Below are 22242 nucleotides of genomic sequence, written 5' to 3'. Positions count from 1 at the left end.
GTAATTTGAGACAGTTGTCGAATTTTGAAATGATATTTCGATATCCACTTGAGAGAAAACTTCTTCATATTTTTCATTCAGCTTAGTCGCCCAGAAAACCTGCCTTTTTTCCCGTTTGCTCCACTGATCAATATTCATCGGTTTTACAAATCCTCCACGAAACCTACCTACTGCAACCAAACTAATTTATTTTCAAATGATTGAAAACGAAACACTTCTGCCAAGATACAAAATTACAAATACGAGTATGTATAGCTCATTAGCATATTCTCGATTTTCTTCACCATGTTAACATGGTTCTCATCTGCGGACAAAAGGTTTTTCTCGTGATTACACCTGACACTTTTACTCTCGTACGTTGAGCAAAATTAACATACTGGTGCTAAATGCCGAGCGAGTTTAATATACTTCCAAATCACACGAAGCTAAGGCGGATCTGGATACATAATATGTGCATCTGTATACATTGACTTTGGCATTTTTGTATTATATGCTTGAACTAATACCGACTTTATGAATTTGCTTACTTTTTTAATGTACCTACGTTACTGATAATGCATCAGGTACTCCTTTGATATAACCAAATTACCGATAAGGTAAATAGAGGAATGCGGCGTCTTATGTAATAAGAGTGAAATGACTTTGTCGCATTGATTGGGGAAAAATTTCTGGTATTAGAATTAAGTTATCCGAAAGGCATAAAATGTAGATATTCGATATAAAATGTTTATACTTAGTATCATATTTTTATATACAAAAAGGTGTGCGGGCGAGTAAAGATATGCGAATAGCTATTCGGTATTTACCTCTACATCTTATACCTAGTACCTGTACCTACCCAGGTGTAATGGTATATTAATTTATCAGATCAGCTCGCCTCCGAATAGAATTTTACTTTAAATTATCAAAAAAGACGAGCCGAAATGGATATCATCGCGAGTCCTTGAAGTATTAATTGGAATTTAAATACTCGAATTTAACGCTTCACATAGTGGCGGTCGTTGATATTGATTTGAAAGCGATATTCGATCTCGTGTCGAGCTTCAATTTCAAAATACAGGTGTGATTTTGCTTTTCGCCTGTGTAAAGTGTCTGCGTATAGAAAAAAAAAAACTTATCCAGAGCCAGGTACGAGTATTTTATTTATTTATTTTTTTCAGTACTTACTCGTACCTTTAAGTCGTATGGTCGCGTCTCGTCGTTGGCATACCGCGGTCTCGTTAAATTTGCTATTTTAATGGCAGACGCGCGGTTAAGTCTAAAGAAATGTGGTTTTTTCCCTTTTGAAAAGTCTTTCGTATCGTTATTGTTCAGTTTCATTTGAGATTTTAATGTTTTTACGCGTCGTATACGTGTACTCGTCCGCTTTACATATCCGTAACCGGTGAATTATCACGTTAGTCACGTCTCGAAAAGCTACAACCTGTTCGGAAAATATGGCTGAAGGTAATACTATATACTTTATCAAATTGCGAATTACTCTCTTGGTCATTTTGTGAAGACGAAAGAGAAAAAAACAAAACGAGCCGAGCGTCGAATGAGATACAGCTTTGAAATTGAGTCTGAGGTCTGAGCAGTAATTAAACGGGCTTATACCTACGTACCAGACGACGTTATTACCTAGATAGATCTACCTACTTAATGTATAGCTGTATATGTAAATAATTGTACACTGACGCCTTATTTACGAATACCCGTATCATTTTGACATCTTGAATAAGAACCTAAATGAGGTATTATATAGTTTATTAAATGTTTCGGTTGGTATTTTGGTCTTATTGCAGATGTGCGGAGGATGAAAAATATATAGGTATTGTCGCCTTGCCATGCGACGGCATTCAACTGTACCCGAGAAGCCGCATTATCGGATACCATACAAATTGCAGGTAATTTTTTTTTGACCAATTTTTCTTCTTAATTTTAATACGGGTGAAATTAATTATGTTGTGAGTTCAAGAAGAAGAGGCGCAATGACCCTGTTGTCCTTATGGTCTTATTTGAAATATACACATTAATATACATTCATTTTTGGGTAGCTACTGTTCCTATCTATCTCTGAAAAGTGAGGTCGTATAAATAGGGCTTCAAAAATTGAAAAAAATAATTCTTCCAAAAATTGTGATTTTTGTGTTAGACAAAAAACGCCATGTTCCGGCTTCCATTCGCTTTTGTTGAGGAGGAAGAAGGTCGTTGGAAAAAAAATATTGCGAAAAGCCGTGAAATCTTCCAATACCTATTTATGCAATTTTCAATTTTTGAATCATCATTCGTATATCTAACGAGCCGGGGAAATTGAAACCGAACGAGCATACGAAATACATCACCAGACAAAATTTCAAATGCTAATCGAAGCATACGTTTCCAAAACGCACTAAGTCCATTTTCAAAGATTCTGAGGTTGCAAGGCCATCTAGCATAAAGTTGCGGCCCAAAATGGCTGATTTTTTTATATGTTGTGTCCAAGGGTCTTGCTGGCTACAACATATCGAAAAATCAGCCAATTTAAGCCATTTTTACGTTTCCAAATTATACTAAATACCATGAATTTCTTATCAATATTTTTTTGGATTTAGTGCGTTTTGGAAACGTATGCTTCAATTACATTTTTCGATTTTTAGTGAATTTTTGAAAATGAAAGTCACAAAAATATGAAAAAATCAAGCTGGAATTTAGTAGTCTATTTTCCTACCCTATTTTCGACCTCCCCTCCCCCCTCCCCCGTCGATTCAAGTCAGTTTGAGAAGTTCCACATTTTTTTCATCATAAGGAAGTTGAAAAACTACAATTTACCTACATTTCCACATGCTGAGTCCAAAAATTACTGCAGAGTCTAAAACGGCTTAAAATAATTTCCAGTCGACTCATATGTCGAAATTAGAGCAACTTTATTTCGATTTTTTTTTGTCATATACGTCACAGCACAGTGAATCTTTCTTTCACATTTTCATTATAAAATCTCCAGAGGAATGCGCTAATACAGTTTTTCATGGCACTTTACGAAAATTTTAAATTTAAAAAATCTGCTGGAGGCTCCAGAACTGCTTAACGCGGTTCGAAACTGTTTCAAATTGATTTGGATGGTCAAAAGCAAGGTATTCATCAAATTTGAGCGTTGTGGGTGAATTTGGTGAAAATATGATTTCAGCATTTTTGGGCATTTGTTTTTCAAAAATTCAGATAAAATCAAAAAATGCGCTTTTAGCCTCTGAAATTTTTGCTGGTGATGTATTTCTGTGCGCTCTTTCGATTTGCATTTATTCTGTTCAAAAATTTTGGGGAGGCTGGATCGTGGAAAATGAGCTTAGTCGGGGAGCCCACATAAGGATCAATTGCACCCCCCTGCCGATCCTCCGGGACAGCTTTTTTCTTAAAGGGGGAGTCCTAAGGAACATTTCTAATGTCCACAAAAAAAAAGTGGCCCTACTTAGAAAATGACGGCCATTTTGATTGACAGGTCAGCCGAAAGCGCAGATTTTGCGTTCCAACATGAGACTAGCATAAAAAATTTTAAACCGTACAAAGGTAGATCGAACAACAAAGTGAGAATTTTTGTAATTGTTGCAAAAAAAAACAATTTTTGGCAAAAAGCAAGAGTTTTTGAAAATCACCTTAATGGCAAAAAATATTAACACTTTTTGGTAATTTCTGACAAAAAAGCAATGCTTTCGGATAATCTAAAAAAAAAAAAAAAAATGAAAATCATGATGAGCAATTTCGGTAAAAAGTAAAAATTTTGTCAAGAAGCAAAAATTTTACAATTTGGGGGTTTTTGTAATTTTTTTCGAAAAGTGAGACTATATAGTGCTGCAGTGCTGAAAATGTAGTGAAGCCAGTTGATACAGAACAAAAAAGTGAAAATTTTCGCAAATAATTATTCACTTAATGATATTTCAGCATTTTTTCCCCTTCAAGATGAAAGAAAAAAAATTGAAGTTTTGTAAATTTATAAAAACAGTAACTTTATAGTCGGGGAGCCCACATAAGGATCTATTGCACCCCCCCCCCCGGGTGAACCTCCGGGACAACTTTTTTCTTAAAGCAGGAGTCCTAAGCAACATTTCTAGCCCTTGTACTAAAAAAAAAGGTGGCCCTACTTACGAAATGGCGGTCATTTTGATTGACAGGTTAGCCGAAATCGCAGGTTTTGAGTTCCAACAGAGGACTTGCAACAAAATTTTTAAACCCTAAAAAGGTAGATCGAAAGATCAGGCAAAAATTCATCACCTGTCAAAATTTCAAGTGGTAAAGTGCCTTTTTCGATTTTTGGTGAATTTTCAAAAATCAAACTTTGGCCAAAATGAGAGAAAAAAATCAAAATTTTACCAAATTGACCTAGAAAGCTGTAATTTGGGATATACCCTACTTTCGACCTGCCAAATCGATTGGAAACTGTTTCAAACCGTTTTGAGCAGTTCTGGAGCCTCCAGCAGATTTTTTAAACTCGAAATTTCAACAAAATTTCATCAAAATGGAGTTGGAAAGCCGAAATTAATTCTGCAAACTAATTTCAATACGCTATGAAGTGGACTGCAGGTGAATTTCAAGTCGTTTTGGAGCCTCCAGCGATTTTTTTAAAATTACTGGAGCCTCCAGTAAATTTTTGAAACTTGAAATTTCCCCAAAATGTCATCAAATGGAGATGGAAAGCTGCAATTAACTATGCACTCCAATTTTAACACCATCTGAAGTCTAGAAAACTGAATTTTAGGTAGTAGGTACCTCATTTCCTATTTCTCAGATCGGCCATTGGCAATTCTGAGTTGTTCTGAAGCTTTCAGCTCATTTTTGGAAAGTTTAGTTCGCCAACAACTTTCTTAAGTCATTCCAAATGAACTTTTTGCGAGGGGCCTGCTCCCACCTGACTAAGTGCGCGCCATTTTTCAAAATCGACTCTTCACTGATCAACTCCATATTATTTTTCTCTTACGACTTCGTAGCAAAAAAATCAAGAAAATTCGCTTTACAAACACAGTTCGAAAAACACATTATTTGGTTTATGTCCAGTTTTCGTCATACCGAATCGAATGGAGGTAGTTTGGACGAATTTGAGTAAATTTTTAGGTAACTGAAATTTTCAAAAAAATGTGCTGGAAGCTCAAGAATGATTCGATAATTCCTCCAATGGATCTTCGTCGTTGAAAATGTGGCTTATACGGAATTTTAGCTTTCCAACTTGATAAAATTGAATTCATTAAATGAATTCAATTTTATCAAGTTGGAAATACAATCTCAAATTTTGAGATTGTATTTTTTGAAAAGTTAATGTAGGCTCCAAGATTGCTCGAATCCTACCTCTTTCCCTTCCTGCCCCCCCCCCCATATCCTTTCCTGTTGAGAAAAAAAACAACAACAACAACATGAAAAATGTCAGAATTTTATATTTTTTACCGTGTAGATAGCTAGAGTCTATAGAGATCCAAAACTAAAATAAGGTTAACGTATCGTGAAATAAATCTCGAGCATGAAATTGTATGCTGTTGACCCTGCCAAACAATTTTATTTACGCATAAATTATCTTCTCGCTGCAAAATGTAGTAGCCTGAGTAATTTATGTAGCATTATACGTATAGTAAAACTGATGCAACTTTAGGTTCTACAGTTTTGTAGCAACTTTTATGTACGTACAATTTTACCATGTATTGTACGAGTACGTAGACGTACTGTATTTAGATTCTGTGTATTTCTCTCGATAGATATGCATGTGCTGTTGCAAAGATACAAGTCGAGTCAGACTCGACTGTTGTATCTAGGACATAGATGACCTCGCTTTAGTCAAACACGGCGTCGTATTTCCGATTCGCAATCAACGTCGGCGATAATTAATTCTAATAACGTGATGCTGGGACTGGAAAAAGTTCAATGTTGAAGTTGCACAGGCATAGTACACAAACCAGAGGAGATGTTTACTGGGGCAATGTACGCGAGCAAAATGATGTAAGAGGGTCGTTTCCTTGTCGATACACGTTTTCAAAGCAGTACACTGTACTCTTTTTGTAGGTACTTACTTTATAAGTTCATGATAGGCTAGCATTCGAGTCCGATGTTTTTTTTTGTAGTTATCGACCAGGAAAACGAGGGTACACAAAGTAATACAATTTTACCATAAAAAATCGAAAGGATAAATTAGTAAATGAAAGTATATACCTAGATACGTAAAGATTTTTAGAATTAGACACCATCGAGCTCGATGACCTTAAATCCCAAATAATTAACCTTGACTTGGCCATAACAGTAGAATCAATTGTATGGAAAATGATACCGCAATAAAAAAATATATCGAGCTGGTAAGTGGTATTTTTTCATTCGGCCCATGATAAAGAGACTTTATTCTCTTACGAGCATAGGTTTTATTTTCTCGCAGGCTAGTTTACTCGTAGTTCAGTATTCAGTGGTGTTAACCACACACCAAATCATACTCGACAACTTTTACCAAGTTACGAAATTTTGTATACACAGACGATGCTGCTCCAGCTCAAGGCGAAAATCAAAAGGTCAAGGGGATTTTATTTGGAAAAAAATTTTGCTAGTTCAAGTTCGACGTAGTCAAACTTGAGCAAACGTTCGAATTGTTGTATTAATTCTTAAGGCTAATGAACTCGCGAATAGAACACTTACGCGTTGACCAGAAGCTATAAATTTACTCGAGATAAGCCGGAAGTGACATTTTTCACGATAAAAAAATGACTTTTTTTGGCAACATGACTAGTTTAATATTTACGAAGGTTAACGCGCGGATTATACTTACGATCTCGGGTTAAAATGTCGAAAAAGCATCGATGACGGTACGAAATTACAACCAGTCGATTGTCAACTTCGCAGTGCAACGATACCAGCTTTACCATCGTAAATTAATCGTCATTTACTAATTAACTTGCGATGGAATTAAACGCGATAACAGACCGATTAAATAAGATACCTCGTTCGTGAACTTGTCCTAATACGTGAACCTTTCTGTCAGTTCGTTTTACGATTTCATTATCGTGCACGAAAGTCTCCTCATCGTGGTTGAGACTTGAGAAAAAACAGCGGTGGTAAAATTTTATAAAATATTTCTGTAATAGCTCGTATTTAAATGATTTACGTAATTATCGCCGAGCAGCGTGTGCAACATACAAGAAGAAGAAATCAGTGCATGAAGATAGGTTAGCGAGCTGCCGCGGTGTGTAATCCAATAACAGGGACCCATTATTATCCCTATAGAATTATTGGCATTATTAAACTGTCAAGTCGAGAATCACGTTAAGAAAAAAAAGAAGGCGTGGTAGGCCTTTTGAATTGGAGTTTTCCCTTCTCTCTCTCTCGCTCGTCAGTCTTGATTTCGTTATAGTTTTGTAATTTTGTATGGTAAAAAAAAAAGGTGTTTTGGGGTATTTTTCTATCTGCGTAGTACGCACGTAATGTTTTCGAGCCATGTTGTGGATTGGCGCCCGTTTCAAAAAGAAAAGGCTCGTTTAAAATTATTTGAATTTCAGGATTTGAAAAAATACTTACGTAATTTTAGACTGGAAAAATTAGGGTTGATTTTTTAACTGATGTCTTTATTTGTGGCGCCATTGATTTTAATTTTTTTTTCGTAAGTGAAAGAGATTTTTTCATTTATCAGAATGCTACTTGGGTTCGTATTCATGATTCCGATTGAAAATATCGTTATTTGATTCTGGTCCGGCATATGACAATAGGAATTGCACTCCTCCCCCTTCCGATCCTCTGAGACAACGTTTTTCTTAAAGGAGACATCCTAAGGAACATTTTAAAACAAACTTTCCAAAAAAAAAGTTGATCCTACTGTTTGACAGGTGAGCCGAAATCGCAGATTTTGAATTCCAACTGAGACTCCGACTCGCACGAAATTTTTTGAACTGGACGAAGCTAGATCGAAAGAGCATGCAAAAATTTATCACTAGCCAAAATTTCAAGAGCTGAAGTGTATTTTTCGATTTTTGATGAATTTTTGAAAAAAAATGAAAAAAATCAAAATTTCACTAAATTGACGTAGAAAGCTGAAATTTGGAATACACCTTATTTCCGACCGGCCAAATCGATTGGAAATAGTTTCAAGCCGATTTGAGCAGTTCTGGAGCCTCCAGTAGTTTTTTTGAAAGTTGAAATTTCCACAAAATCTCGTCAAATGAAGTTGAAAATCCGAAATTTACGCACTCCAACTTGAACACGCTATCAAGTTGACTGCTGGTGAGTTTGAATCATTTTGGAGCCTCCAGCAACTTTTTGAAAATTCTTAGAGCCTCCAGTAATTTTTTGAAACTTGAAATTTCTGTAAAATTTCATCAAAATGGAGTTGGAAAGCCGAAATTTACTCTGCACAGTACATACTTTCTACAGATTTTGTGGAATTTTTCAAAAACAGAACATCATTTTGTTGGTATGGCCAACTTTTTTTTTTAGCAAGTTTGCTTTGAAATGTCCCTTAGGATGTCCCCCTTGAGAAAAAAGTTTTCCCAGAAGATTGAAGGAAGGGTTGGAATTCTTCCTATTGTCATATGCCGAAGTCTTCGTGAATCGAATCATTTTTTGTTTCTCGTTCTTTTTATTGGCGAAATTTTTCTAGAATTTGAAGTGTATAAATGCCTACTTTGTCAACTTCCAATGACATTTTAAGCCAATGTTGCCAAATTCACCTCAATTTAGACATAAAGTCATAATAATGATTCGTACTTTTTAAAATTTTGCAGTTTTTAAAAAAATATGCCCCCTCTCCCTCCCCTCCCCTCCCCACATTCTACTAAAATAAATCATGTTCCCTCCTGATAGGGATCAGAATTCGGTCTCGTGTGGTTAGAATCTAACCAAAAACGATGTTTTACAGATCAGTAACTGGCTACTTAATTTTTTTCCCCTTTACTTATGCAATTTTTTGGCAATTTGGAAAACTCAAAATTCTGAAGCACTCGACTTTTCCACCGACCGACGATGCCTGAGAAATCGTGTAAGTTCCTCGTAAACTGCGAAAAATCGTTGTAATATGTCAGCATCCTGTATCCTATCTTAGCCAGAAGGCGATCAAGGTTATAACACAAATGCCAGTAGTTTTCTATAACGTATTTTACACTTTACAATTCGAAAAAATACACAAATAAATAATCGAGTATCATTGAACAGCGGCGTGTGAGTTATAAAAGTGAAAGGTGGTACTTTTACGCGTATAAATTGTAAAAGTTTAATTGCCTTGGAAGAAGAATTCTCCACATATTGGGCAGCTTTTAACACAGGTTTTCATTTTAATTACTCGTACCGACGTAAAGACCTGCAACTACGCGGTATCGAGTCTAATAAATGTTCTTTTTTAGAGAAAAATGCGCATCAAACGGTGCATCTGAAGTACACCAGCTTCTGGATTTTTATAAAGCTATAAAAGCATTAGCACGAGGTATCCAGATACGGGGGAAAAAACGAAAGAGAAAAAAAAACTAGGTGAACGAGGGACCAGAAGAACAGCATACGCGTGTCCAGTGAAATTGAAATTATCAAAAAATTTCAAACTCGGAGTGGTACTACCAGCGAGTGAACCCAGAGTAATAAAATTATTCGCCAAAGAATTCCATTTATATGAATTACCGTGTATTTGAAAAAGCGGACATTGCGGTGAAGTGTGCTCAATCATTGAGAAAATTTTCGCTAAAATAATTTCGATTCGATGTAAGTATACCTTCGTGGATTTTAGTCGGTGCAAAAATGTTGGAATGTGGAACGAGTGTACGAGTCATCGAATTTACGAAATCGAAAACATCATTTCCTTGTTTTCACTAATACGAGGCGGCGGCTGTTCTCGTACTACGTATTATGTGTAGAAAATATTTGTAAGCATTAAAAAAATTATAATACCGCTAAGCGACCAACGCGTTCTTTTTGAGGTATTTTCCTCGCATCTTGTGGCGAGCAAAACATGGATACGATGTCAGTTCGAATTAATTGTGCCCTAAATGCGTTATCATTATGGCTAGATGATTGTTCATGCCCACCTCGACTTATAACGGTACAGATGTATACAAAGTTAATGGAGCTTTTCAATTAGCGTAAATCAGTTATAATCTCTAGTTCTGTCAATTGAAAATTACCCCCTGTGTGATTTCTATTACCTAACATTTTCCTTAAACGGTACATTAGATTTATACAAATTACGGGCGCCGCGACTACATCGCGTCGACTTCCGCGTATTAAAAAACGATTAATTAAAGTCGGCGTTAATAAATTGTCGATGGCTCGTGGCCGTGTCAACGAGTAATTTATTAGATTGTCGTCGAGTTGCGGCGACGATACATTGCGTGATTACATGCATTTAAATCGCATTATGATCATCTGTATAGGTAAGAACTAAGAACGTACCTACGAGAAAAAAAGATTACACATCGTCCATCTGGTCTAAGAGCTGAAACACATTGAACTACACTATCAACCTGAATTTGTACCGAAATCCCATTATGGGTTAGTACGAAAAAAATCGAAAGAGTTCTAATTATGCTGAAATTGAAATACATAATTATATGATGTGCATATTTCGAATTGATACTGGTCCACATATGAATTTTAGCCGCGTAGGTCACCCAGAGGGTGAATGGCACAATTCATTTTATTTAAATAAAGACTAAGTATAAAATGGAATTGACGAATTCGGTCCAAATTCAGGTAGATGGTGTAGTTTGGCATCTTTGATCATATATTGCAAGAAAAAAAAATTCAAACCAAATTGTGGGTGGGAAAATAAAATGCGCTTCCAAATGGTTTTATGGCCATGGAGAAGCGATCACCACTCGAAAAATTCTGAAAAATTGCCAGTGAGTGATGGAAAATACCTTCACCAGAAAATGTAAAAATACCTAGTTTTTTGCTTTTTTTCTGGATCTTGGACTCCCTTCTATGTACATCTAGGTACCTATTTGAAGTTTTCAAAGTGGATTTTGGGGTTGTTTTTTGGGGTTAACAAAGTTTGAAAAAATTCAGGGTCGTTACACTCTCAAGTAGCTTTACCTTCACGCAACACGATATTTCAAAGGCTGAGATTTTCTTCTCACATTCTACACTCATGGTACATGTTTTGTAAGAATATATACAGTTTACCCTTACAAGAATGGTCGACAACCGACGTCGAGATTTAGCTGCTGCTTTATAGCTCAGCGAAAGCTCAAAAGTTCACAATTTTTCTGAACTTTCAGCCGAGAAAACTGATGGCTCCAATTGGTGCCAAATTATAGCATTTTTCGCGCTGAATCCGAATATGTAGGTCTGCCGACCCTAAAGTGCTGCCAAAGCCCCGCCAGACTGGTTCAAAGGGGGGTCAAATTTCGCAAATTTCATCTTTTTGGGCTAAATTCGTATAAAAAGCTATAAAATCGGTTTAAAAATTATTTTCAAGCAGCTTAACGAAATGCTTTATGTATAAAATGATTTTTAGGCGCCAAAATTTTTCAAAATTTTCATTTTTGGGGGGTGGGGCATAAGGAGGGGTCAGGGGTGTCGATAAGTTCACCAAATATGGCCTTGTGATACATCAAAATATAGTTTTTTGGGCCGCAGAACTCAATTATGGCAATATTTTTCATATCACTCGGTCCCCCGACCAGCAGCTACTTGCTTTAATGCTCAGCAAAAGCTCAAAAGTTCATAATTTTTCTGAACTTTCGGCCGAGAAAACTGATGGCTCAAATTAGTACCAAATTATAGCATTTTTCGCGCTGAATCCGAATTATGTAGATCTGCCGACCCTAAAGTGCTGCCAAAGCCCCGCCAGGCTGGTTCAAAGGGGCAGTAAATTTCCAGCCCTTCCCCCCATTACCTTCCAATGTGAAAAATATTGTCATAATTGAATTCTATGGCCCAAAAAACATTATAATTATTATTTGATGTATCACAAGGCCATGTTTGGTGAATTTATTGATACTCCCCTCATGCCTCACCCCCCTAAATGAAAATTTTGAAAAATTACGGCGCCTAAAAATCATCTCAGCCCTAGAGCATTCCGTTAAACTGCTTGAAAATAATTTTCAACTCAATTTTATAACTTTTTATAAGGATATAGCCCAAAAACATAAAAGCATGAAATTATTGAAATTTACCAAATTTACTCCGCCTTTGAACCAGTCTGGCGGGGCAGTGGCGTAGCCAAGGGGGGGCGAAGGGGGCCATGGCCCTTGCGAGCAAAAATTTGAAAGAAAACATGCTAAAATGGGCGTTTTTTTGTTGTTTGTACCCATTTTTTCTAAAAATTTTCGCTCTCGCTTCGCTCGAGCAGTAATTTTGCCTTCATTTTCATGAAATCATCACACATCACAATAAGTTTCTAACCCTCATTTCGATTTTTCATGCCTAAAAATCTGGTTTTGCCCCCTCCTTGAGGAAATCCTGGCTACGCCACTGTGGCGGGGCTTTGGCAGCACTTTAGGGTCGGAAGATCTACATACATATTCGGATTCAGCGCGAAAAATGCTATGATTTGGCACCAATTTGAGCCATCAGTTTTTTCGGCTGAAAGTTCAGAGAAATTGTGAACTTTTTAGCTTTCGCTGAGTTTTAAAGCAGCAGCTGCGGATTGGCAGACCAAGTTCTTTTAAAATAGGGGTATGTATACTAACTTTTGAGACCAGTCCCAGCTTTCAGATAACGAGCTTTTACTGTATCTCAATCAATTTTTCAGAACTAAAATTTTTGTTTAAGTACCTATTTAAAAGTTCAGTAAACTTTTAAAAATATTATCTTGTTTTATTTTCCCATATTTTGGAGTTGTTGATGATATGACAATGTGAAAGTTGATTGTCCACAAATATGTCAACACCAACCTTGACTAAATTTTCAAAGATTGTATTTGTTGATGTCAAATTTCACATCAACATTAATATCATCATGTAGTCGACATGAAAATGTATTAGTTCATTGATCAAATGTCATCAAAAAGGAATAAAATTTGGCTAGAAGTTCATGAAGTAGGTATCACAAACATTCTAAAATGAGTGTGAAAGTGACAGAAAATTGACAAAAATATGTTTTAGTATTTTGAGTAGGTACCTTGTACCAAGGTACAAGAAACAAAGAAGTAAATTCGATTCCAGCTCTGATTTTACTTTTCTCGTAAATATCTATCTAACTTGACCGAGTTGGAGAACACCAGAAAAAAAAAAGGTTCACCTTCGACATCCCCCTCGCATCGTTACACGCATACAAATTACATAATTACACTCAGCAGTCGACCAACGATACACAAAATCGAATAACAAAACACATCAATCGTTCTCACCAACCACCACCGATGACCTAAGCCGTTAACAAAAATACAACCAAACTATTAAGCTACCGGTTTTTATAACACGTTCATTCAACAGGACAACCACCACGAGATACGAGATGTACCGCAGATAAAATTCATTATAAATTAGTAATTTTTCAATAAATAACACGCCACAGAGAAAAGTAAAGTAGTAATTGTTTTTTTCTCCTTTTTTTTTAGTTGTTCTTCTTCTATTTTAAAACCGTTCTGTGATTATTTTTAATTGCGAGATGGGTCCGATGTATCATTTTTACTCGATATTATATTTGATCTCCTGAAATGATTCTTTTTGAAGAACTCCCGCAGTGCCTAGAGCTCTCGTAACACTTTCACAATATTCAAAATACTTATGTATTCGTATCAGCTGTAAGCCTATGCCATGAGTTTATTTTTTTCCTATATTGTTAACGAATTTTACGAGACGTCGTAGGTATATTTTTCAGGGAATATTTTAACAGTATTTAAATGACTGTTATACCGCCTATCTCGCGGCGTGTGACCAAGTAAATTACTCCAAAAGTAACGGTCTCAAAGAATTGGGCGAAAGTTTTTCCTGATTGAAATTCGCTTAGGATTCGATTTATGGAATTTTTTCCTAAGGTGAAATATGTGTCTGTTTTATGTTTATGTGAATTTAATAGGTATAATATATTTTTTTCGCTTTATGACATACCTAGGTGGATTTTTGTACACAATCTTCTACCCTGTAGTAAAATTTAAAGGGCTGGAGTTTTGATTCTGAATGGATTTTTTTGAAGATTTCGAGACCATGTTTTGATCTGAGTGAATTTCTGAACAATTGAGAAGAATTTTGAATACTTTTCCAGACTATTTCAAGTGTACGTAATACGTATGTTTTTGAGTTGGCATATAATTTTGAGATAATGTCGTCAGAGTTGCATATCATTGTCACCCATAATCTGAACCATCTGTTTTTGGTGTTGGGCCAGGCACATTTTATGGCATTTTTCGTGATGATTTAGCTATCATTTTGATGAATCGAATACAAGTAAAGGCCTAGATAAAAATGAAGTTGTATTTTTTACGATTTACTCAGTTTCGAAATATGTTCGACTGTTCGTAAATCAAAGTAGGTAGGTAAGGTATGTAGAAAAGATGTTCATTTGATTAGTAAGATGTACATTTACCTCTATTTTTTATCATTTAACAAATGTCTAAGAGTAATGAGCCAACACACCTATTACATACGTATCTCTAGTAACGACAATTTGCACATTGACTTGTCAAGCATGTTTCTCTTCGAACGTTTTAACATGTTTATTACTCGAATTCTTGGGTGATTTTTCTAAACGATAGAGTATTTAAATTTTTATCTTGATGCAAATACGATAAAGATAATATATACGTATTGGAATACCTATAATACACCTATAGGTTTTATTAAAAACATACGGTGTGAGCAATATACTTACCTTATTATAAAATGTGTTAGTGTACGGTACATAGGAGAAGAATTTTCGAAATAAATTACCTACCTATACCTTGATATGGGTTGCTTTTTAGTACTTAGCATCGGGTCTCATAAGTATTAAAAAAATGTCGAAAACTTAATGAGTTATAAGTTTCTACAGTGATATAATTATGATGAGGTGTTGCAGTCTTTCGATCGAATGCGTATTTCACGTAACCTAAGTAATCGCCTAAAAAGCAATGACTTTTGCGAATATTTTCACGCATATCCTATTCTGGTTAAGTAACGGACTTACCTAGACCTACTGGGCTCTTACTGCATCAAGATGGTCATCAATGGTGGTATTCAACCATCTGTGACTAAATATAGTCGAGCATAAGGTATTAATTTTTATTTCATTTTTTTCTCATACTCGCGACCGTTACGAAAAAAAAAGTCTTGCTATGAGGTATCATTTTTACCTCCTTCGTAACGATAGATTAAATGGTGACAGTTTTGCGATGCCGATGGTTCACTTCAGATTCGATGACCGTACGAATCAACTAACGGTTGCAGATATGTAACTTAACTATACCTACGTAATAGCCTGGGTAATGGTAACTTATGCTGCTCTGGTAATAACGGTATCAGATTTTTTTGATTTTTTCAAATTTTACCTGACTAATTTTTTTCCTACTTACGTACGATTAAATTAAGAGTAAGATGACTTTGACTAGAGAAATGAACGGTTATCTACCTATTTGATGCAATTCGCGAAATGAAGTGATTGGTGACTTGATAAAAATTCATAGAATGTTGGCTGCGATACTCGATTCGATTTTTAGGATAAATTACCTGCATCGTCTCCGTCTCGTTTTCGTATTTGAAATTGAGCTGTTATGCTGGTTTTAATAATCTAGGTTGTAGGTTGCTTGCGTAAAATATACCAAGTTGACAAGCATAATGTGAGACTGGATCGATTTTCGCAGTAATAAATAACTGTGCTTGCTCTTTTTTTTCGTGATAATTATCTTATGGAAGACTGAAGTTCAAAAAAATACACAGATGTTATCGATTTATCAAATTTTTATCTTGTAAAAAAAATGGCTCCTCTTGCAAAAAATTGGTTGAAGTGCATATATGTACCAGGATGATGGTAATGAGAGAAGGAAGGGGCGTAATCCAGGATTGACGAAAGGAAATGTTGTCAGAGTCATTCCACATCATTCAACTGGGGTTTTTGCTCAAAGTCTATCAACTTTGCATAACATCTTTTCTTTTTATATCTGACAAATTTTGAAAATTTCAATCTGGTTTGTGAATACATTTATTACAATTTAATCCAATCGAGGTTGAAAGCTGATGTTTTCTAAATTTAAGTATGATTTAATTTCTTCAACAATTGTTAGGTAGGTAATTTGGGAAAAAAACAAAATGTGTCTTGAATTGAATCAAACAGGAGAAAATCGATTCAATTGAAGCATTCACGATTACAGTTTCGTATTAATCAAGTGAGTTTTTTGAGATGGTTTTACAAATTAACATTTAAAAAAAAATGTCCATCTGTACCTACTCCTAAATTTTAAAACTATGCAAAAATGGAGCACATTTGAGATTGATATGTAAAATTTGATTCCGCGGTTCTTCAGATTCGATTCGATTCGAAAAAGAAGCAGGAAAATTTGTATTCAAATCAAATTTTGGGGACCATAAAAATCAATTATCAAACTTTCATACTTGATGCAATAAGTATTTCAAATTTTGAGTATTTTCCTGGCTTTTTAGAGCTGTTTTTGGATGCCAACTTTTCTCAGTCCTTCTTTCAGCCATGGTTGATAAAAAACGGAGCTTCCAGCAAAAAAGAGATGAGCTGCTGACAATCAAAAAAATGCTGGAAAAGTTCCACATTTCGTTCAAAAGTCCTATTTTGTTCATTGAAAAATCGCTAAAAATTCGTTTATGTCGATTTAAGCGTTGATTGGTAAGATAGGTAGGTACAATACAATCTATGATTTATATCAAAATTTAGAATCACGACTTGAGAAAATCTGACAGAGGATATCTATTTGAAAATGCCGTCAAATGCGGGAGGTACATATTCAATGGGAAGGGAGGTGAAAAGGGTTAAAAATCTGAGAAAGTTTGCTCTCAAGATCTTAAAATTTCAAAAAGGTTCAATAAGCCTAAAATTTTTTTCAAAGTGCTGCATTTTAATTTGGGAAATCATTACCGGTAATTTTTGATGAATTACTGGCCATTCTTGCTTCTTGAACTACTGGCCATTTTTGGTAAATCAATTGTAATTTGTAACTTTACTTTTGGCAATTTACTGGTAATTTTTGATAAATTACTGGTAATTTTTAGCATGTAAATTATTTGGTAAATTGCTGGTAATTTTTGGTAAATAACTGGAAATGTTTGGTAAGTTACTGGAAATGTTTGGTAAAGTACTTATAATTTTTGGTACATTACTGGAAATGTTTGGTAATTTACTGGCCATTTTCGGTAAATTACTCGTAAGTCGTAATTTATTGTGAATTATTACCTACCTACTATGTAGTTATTTTTTCATGTTTGAAAAATTATCAGGTGTGCTTTTAAAAATAAGTTATTTTTTTGGCAACTCTTCCATCAAAAAATCATCTGTCCTTCACCCAAAATCCCCTCACCCCCTCCCAAAAAAGTAAAGTAAGAGAACCCTGAAAAAAAATTATTGTGTTTTACTTATTTCTAAGATTTTGTGATCTTTTTTTGTAAAGAATAGGTAAATGCAACGAAAATATTGGTTTGATTTCAATTTTTATGCCAGCTACATACAATCGAAATTCACCCTCTTGCAACGGAAATAAATGAGCTAATTCAGTTATGTGTATCTGTATTTTTTTTTTGTGAAAAAATTCACATCAAAGTCATAAAGACAATGAGCATTGTGCCTTCTTGCCTACCTACATTTGAATGGTATGGCCATGTGAAAAGTCCTTGCAACAATATATTCGTTTGAAAATTAATACCCTAATAAAAATTAACGAAAAGGCGAACCTAATCGGGTTATAGATCTTATTTCAAACATTCAGTCATCACCTTGCATTTTACACAATTGCATTGATTGACAGCTGAGCACCAACCTGTTTAAAGAACGAATGATTAAAATTAGGAAAATAACCATTCATAAACGATTATTTCACTTGAAATCTTTCTGTTTATAGTTTACCACGTGTATATCCGAATTATGTGTTGAAAGAAAATTCGATAATGATACGAAACCCGAGTAATCTAATCTCGTTGGCGATTTTATTACCTCATGTAGAGGTATTAATCACGTAATTCTTCGGTATTCATTTACAAAATACTCGATAAAAATACATTATCGCTATTTTAAAGTGTACAAAATAACGCATACAATACGCTTGTATACAAGATCACGATTTTGATATGATTTCCAGCAATATCAGTAGATAGATATACTTGTTACCTGTACTCGTGTAGGCCTATAGAAGTGCTAATACTTTGAAATCATCGACCCGAGTAAAAACCAAGCCAATGGTGTATAGCGAACCGCAAACCATTAAAATGCATTCCTGCGTGAAGTTCAGCTTCCAATGACAGTGTATATCTGGAAAAACGTTAACAATGTATTATTTAACTGCATAAATATCTTTACAGGAATACAACGAGTACAACAACCAATCATACTCCGGTACTCGAACCTATTTCCTTGTATAGGTATACTTCTATGGCAACTGCAACATCCGAAAAATCTGTCGTCTTTACTCACTGACCTGTAAAATTATTACCTTTTTTTCTTTATACAAAAACAATTCCTAATGTAATTTTTCATTTAAACGAAAGAAAGTGGAACCGTCGTCTGCGAGAAAAACAATTAATTATTATTGATCGCGTACTAATACAAGTAATGTAGATACCTTTACTATAGGTATTAGGAAAAAAAAATTGATGTAAAAAAGGGAGCAGAATATTCGAACGTATCTATTAAAAATAGAATTAAGTAGTGTAGTACAGTGTGTTTCAAAAGTGAAAAAATCTTTGTACCATCAACTGTACTAGCTAGATAAAGAGCAGATGAAGACGAAAGTCAGGAAAACCATTCTCAATCTCGCAGAAAAATAAATCTTCAAAATGTGTTGAAGAATCTATTATTTTCATTTTTCAAACAAGAGAATTGAATTTTAGATGACTTTCATTTTTTTTAAAATTGCATGTTTAGCTATAAAATTGCAGTATTGGATGTAAAATTGCATTTTCACATGGGAAATGGCATTTTTGCATGGAAAATTGCATCTTCAGATAAAGAAATGCACTTTAGATAAAAAATTGCATTTTTGGATAAAAAGTTGCATTTTCTGATAAAAAAAATTTTTAGCTAAAAAATCGCATTTTTTATGAAAAATTTCATAGGTGATTTCGTTTTAACTTATGGATCATACTGTATAGCAGCTTGATCGGCCAAGCAACGTGGGTTGCGGCCTGTGGATCAACTAAGGCGTTGGTTCTTGGCAACGTATCGAGCGAAACGCGAAATTTATTCGTAAAAACTCGTATCACAATCGCGCGTATGTCGTCCGAACACGATCATGATCAATTCCATGTACAAGACAAAAATTCCTCTCAACCAACACAATTTGTGATTGAAATTTTCTGGAAATTTTTTTCGTCGTCCGTCTCGTTTACAAGTTTACCATTTAAATAATGTACACGAAACCTATGAACTTGTTATCGTGATCGAATTGGTTCTCATCCGGTCGATCTCGATCGTTTTACACGTTTGGATTATTTTTTAAAAGCGCTAATGTAAGTACCTTTTACTTGGCGCAATTGATTTACCTACTTATACTTTCTCTCGTCCGTTTTCATTCATTTTATTTTTTTTCTTTAAACATATTTGAAAAACTGTGTCATTTGAAAATTGTTTCATTTACTTGCTCGAGTTTTTTCGAGTGATATTTGTTGTACATCGAAGATCAAGTAATTAACGATGCCGATTTCAAGAAAGGTATTAAACCAGATTAAATTATTATTGAGAGATTTCGTTGTAGGTAATTATAATAAAAAGATTACCAGTGGAAATCAAAATCGTCTTGCCGTAATAAAAAATCATTACCATTGGTCGCTGACCTCGGATGATCATCGTTCACATTTACGCCAGAGCCAATATACATATAAACGCGTATCAGTCGTACGTAGAAATTTCAATTTCAATTTCGTACGGTGTGAGAACTTTCGCTGCCATGTTTTCCTTCTAGCTAAATGTAATTATGTCGTATAAATGTTATATTTCGTCTGTTTTTTTTTTTTTAATTGGTCGACCACATCGAAATTAACGGCTAATGTACATTATGTTAATTTATGGGCTGACTCTGTATGATGACGTTACGACGTTAGAACTTTGTTTTTGAAATTTGATTTGTAAGTCCGGTCCCCAGTTGCTAAATGGTGTCTTGGAATCATGCTTTTTTTGAGTCGAAAATCTACTTCAATTGGTGCATTTTTTTTTGATTTTTTAAACAACCTAGGTAATTTTTTGAATTTTTTTGAATGAATTTTCAGAAGTCACATTTTGTTGTTTTTTGAGAGAGAGTGTTAAAAACTCGATCATCCCTCGTGTTTTTTTTGCATTGATATGTTGCGTTACATTTTTCAATTTTTAGACTGCTCATAATTTTGAGACCTTTCAATCAACTAGGTACCTACGTACTACGTAGTTTCCAATCACGTTGGGAAAAAAAACTTCGATTTTACTAAAATATACTTATCCGTGGTAATGATGTCTGCTCTCATCAAAACACCAATATCTTTTGAGAGAAATCCAAATTACCTACGTTTTGCCGAGAGTTATGTCTTTACATCTATCTTTATTACCGACAGAAAACTAATTGAGAGAAATTTTGTTCGGTTACAGACTTACAGGAATATTTGTATCTACGAAGCCGTCGAAGCCCTATCTCGTAAAAAACTCCTCGAACCCTCATTATTTTGAGACTGTTAGCCAAAGTATGATCTAATTCAATTTTCAGACTAATTTCACCTTAGAAATATCCGCATTTTTATTCGCAGTCCAAAGGTGCAAATACCAAAAAATACGAAAGTTACAGTCGTAGACGTTGTTGTAGGTCTAGGAGTAGGTACATGGATTTAGTGTGCCAGACAAATTACTTTTTACGTTATGGTTGTTTTAATAATGGCTGGGGTATGTTCATTGTTCAATTGTGCAGTCCAATTAACCGATGCTTATTTGTACCTCGTAAAGATATTATAGGTACCTAATTTCACGTTGCGTTACGTCACTGAAATTTTAACGATTTTTTTTTTTGTATGTACATTATAGGTACATATGTTGTGCCTAGGTACATATATTACCTATTTCCTAATTGTAACATTACGAGTACTTATACCTATGCTATGTGATATTTGTCGAACTGATTTGGAAAAAAAATCGTACATTGTGTTACATTACACACTCGAGTCTCGCCCTTATGGCACAATAAATATAGGAAAGGCTGACCAGAGCGTGTACCAAATGAACTAAATTGATCAAGATTTTTTTCTCAGATAGTAATTCACAATTTTCTACTGTTATTAGGATCATTTTTTTCTCTCTCTTAATTACACGAAATTGCAATGTATAGTATGCGTATGTGTGAAATGTGCATTTTGTATGAGGTGTCCCATTGTTAGAACGTTCAGCATAGGTGGCATAGGTTTGGGTAGGTATGATGTTGTTTTACAAAAAATTACCAATAATTTACCAAAAATTGCTAGTAATTTACCAAAAATTACCAATAATTTATCGGACAAAAATTACCAGTAATTTACCGGACAAAAATGACCAGTAATTTACCGAGCAAAAATGACCAGTAATTTACCAAAAATGACTAGTAATTTACCGGGCAAAAATTACTAGAGTTACTAGAAGTTTACCAAAAATTACTAGTAATTCACCAAAATTTCTAATTTTTTAAAAATGTCAAAGTAGGTGTTCTTTGAATTTGTGTTGTTTTTCTTGCCTGAGTAAACTTGTAACTGCCTAAATTCAAAGTATGACTAAAACATATTTTAGAACACCCTGTACCTATAAGAACGTTGTTAATTTTTTCCAGTTTAAATGCACAGAACTGTAGATAGATATAGCTAAATACACTCATATGGCTGGAAGTAATGCAAGGTTATTGAATCCTCGAGGCTGCACGATTTTAAATGCAATATAGATTAAATGGCGTAATCAATTTCCAGCTAGCCAGCATTTTTATAAATATGATACCGGATCACACGTTTGTTTTTTTTACATTTAATGAAGTGTTTAAAAAATAACAAATATACGTAGATGTTTTCTATAATAATTAAATTCATACATGAGTATTTGTTTAACAATCGAAAAATCTAAAAAACCAAAAAGTCGTTGGCATTGATGGAGAATTTTTTCTAAACGTGGAAATTTTTACTCTCATTTAACTACAAATGGGTGGGTGCTGTTGATAATGCTGGATAATGGTTTGAGGGCAAATTACTCATATGCGGATTTGCGAGTGATTTTCTCAGCACG

At 34.6% G+C, this 22242-nt stretch overlaps 1 protein-coding gene across 1 annotated transcript in view; it reads left to right on the top strand.

Annotated features, from left to right (window-relative positions):
- The window catches only part of RhoGEF64C (Rho guanine nucleotide exchange factor at 64C), a 163796-nt gene that overhangs the window by 114004 nt on the left and 27550 nt on the right, over window positions 1-22242 (top strand). Inside the window, exon 2 of the mRNA XM_065350807.1 lies at window positions 1785-1886. Coding sequence (XP_065206879.1) covers window positions 1827-1886 — 60 coding nt within the window. The 5' untranslated portion in view covers window positions 1785-1826. The remainder of the gene's footprint in view (window positions 1-1784; window positions 1887-22242) is intronic.

The sequence above is a fragment of the Planococcus citri genome, chromosome 2 (genome assembly GCF_950023065.1).
Source record: "Planococcus citri chromosome 2, ihPlaCitr1.1, whole genome shotgun sequence".
NCBI classification, from domain to species: Eukaryota; Metazoa; Arthropoda; class Insecta; order Hemiptera; family Pseudococcidae; genus Planococcus; species Planococcus citri.
The sequence above is the reverse complement of the archived record's forward strand: the minus strand, read 5'-3'. Positions and strand labels throughout refer to the sequence as shown.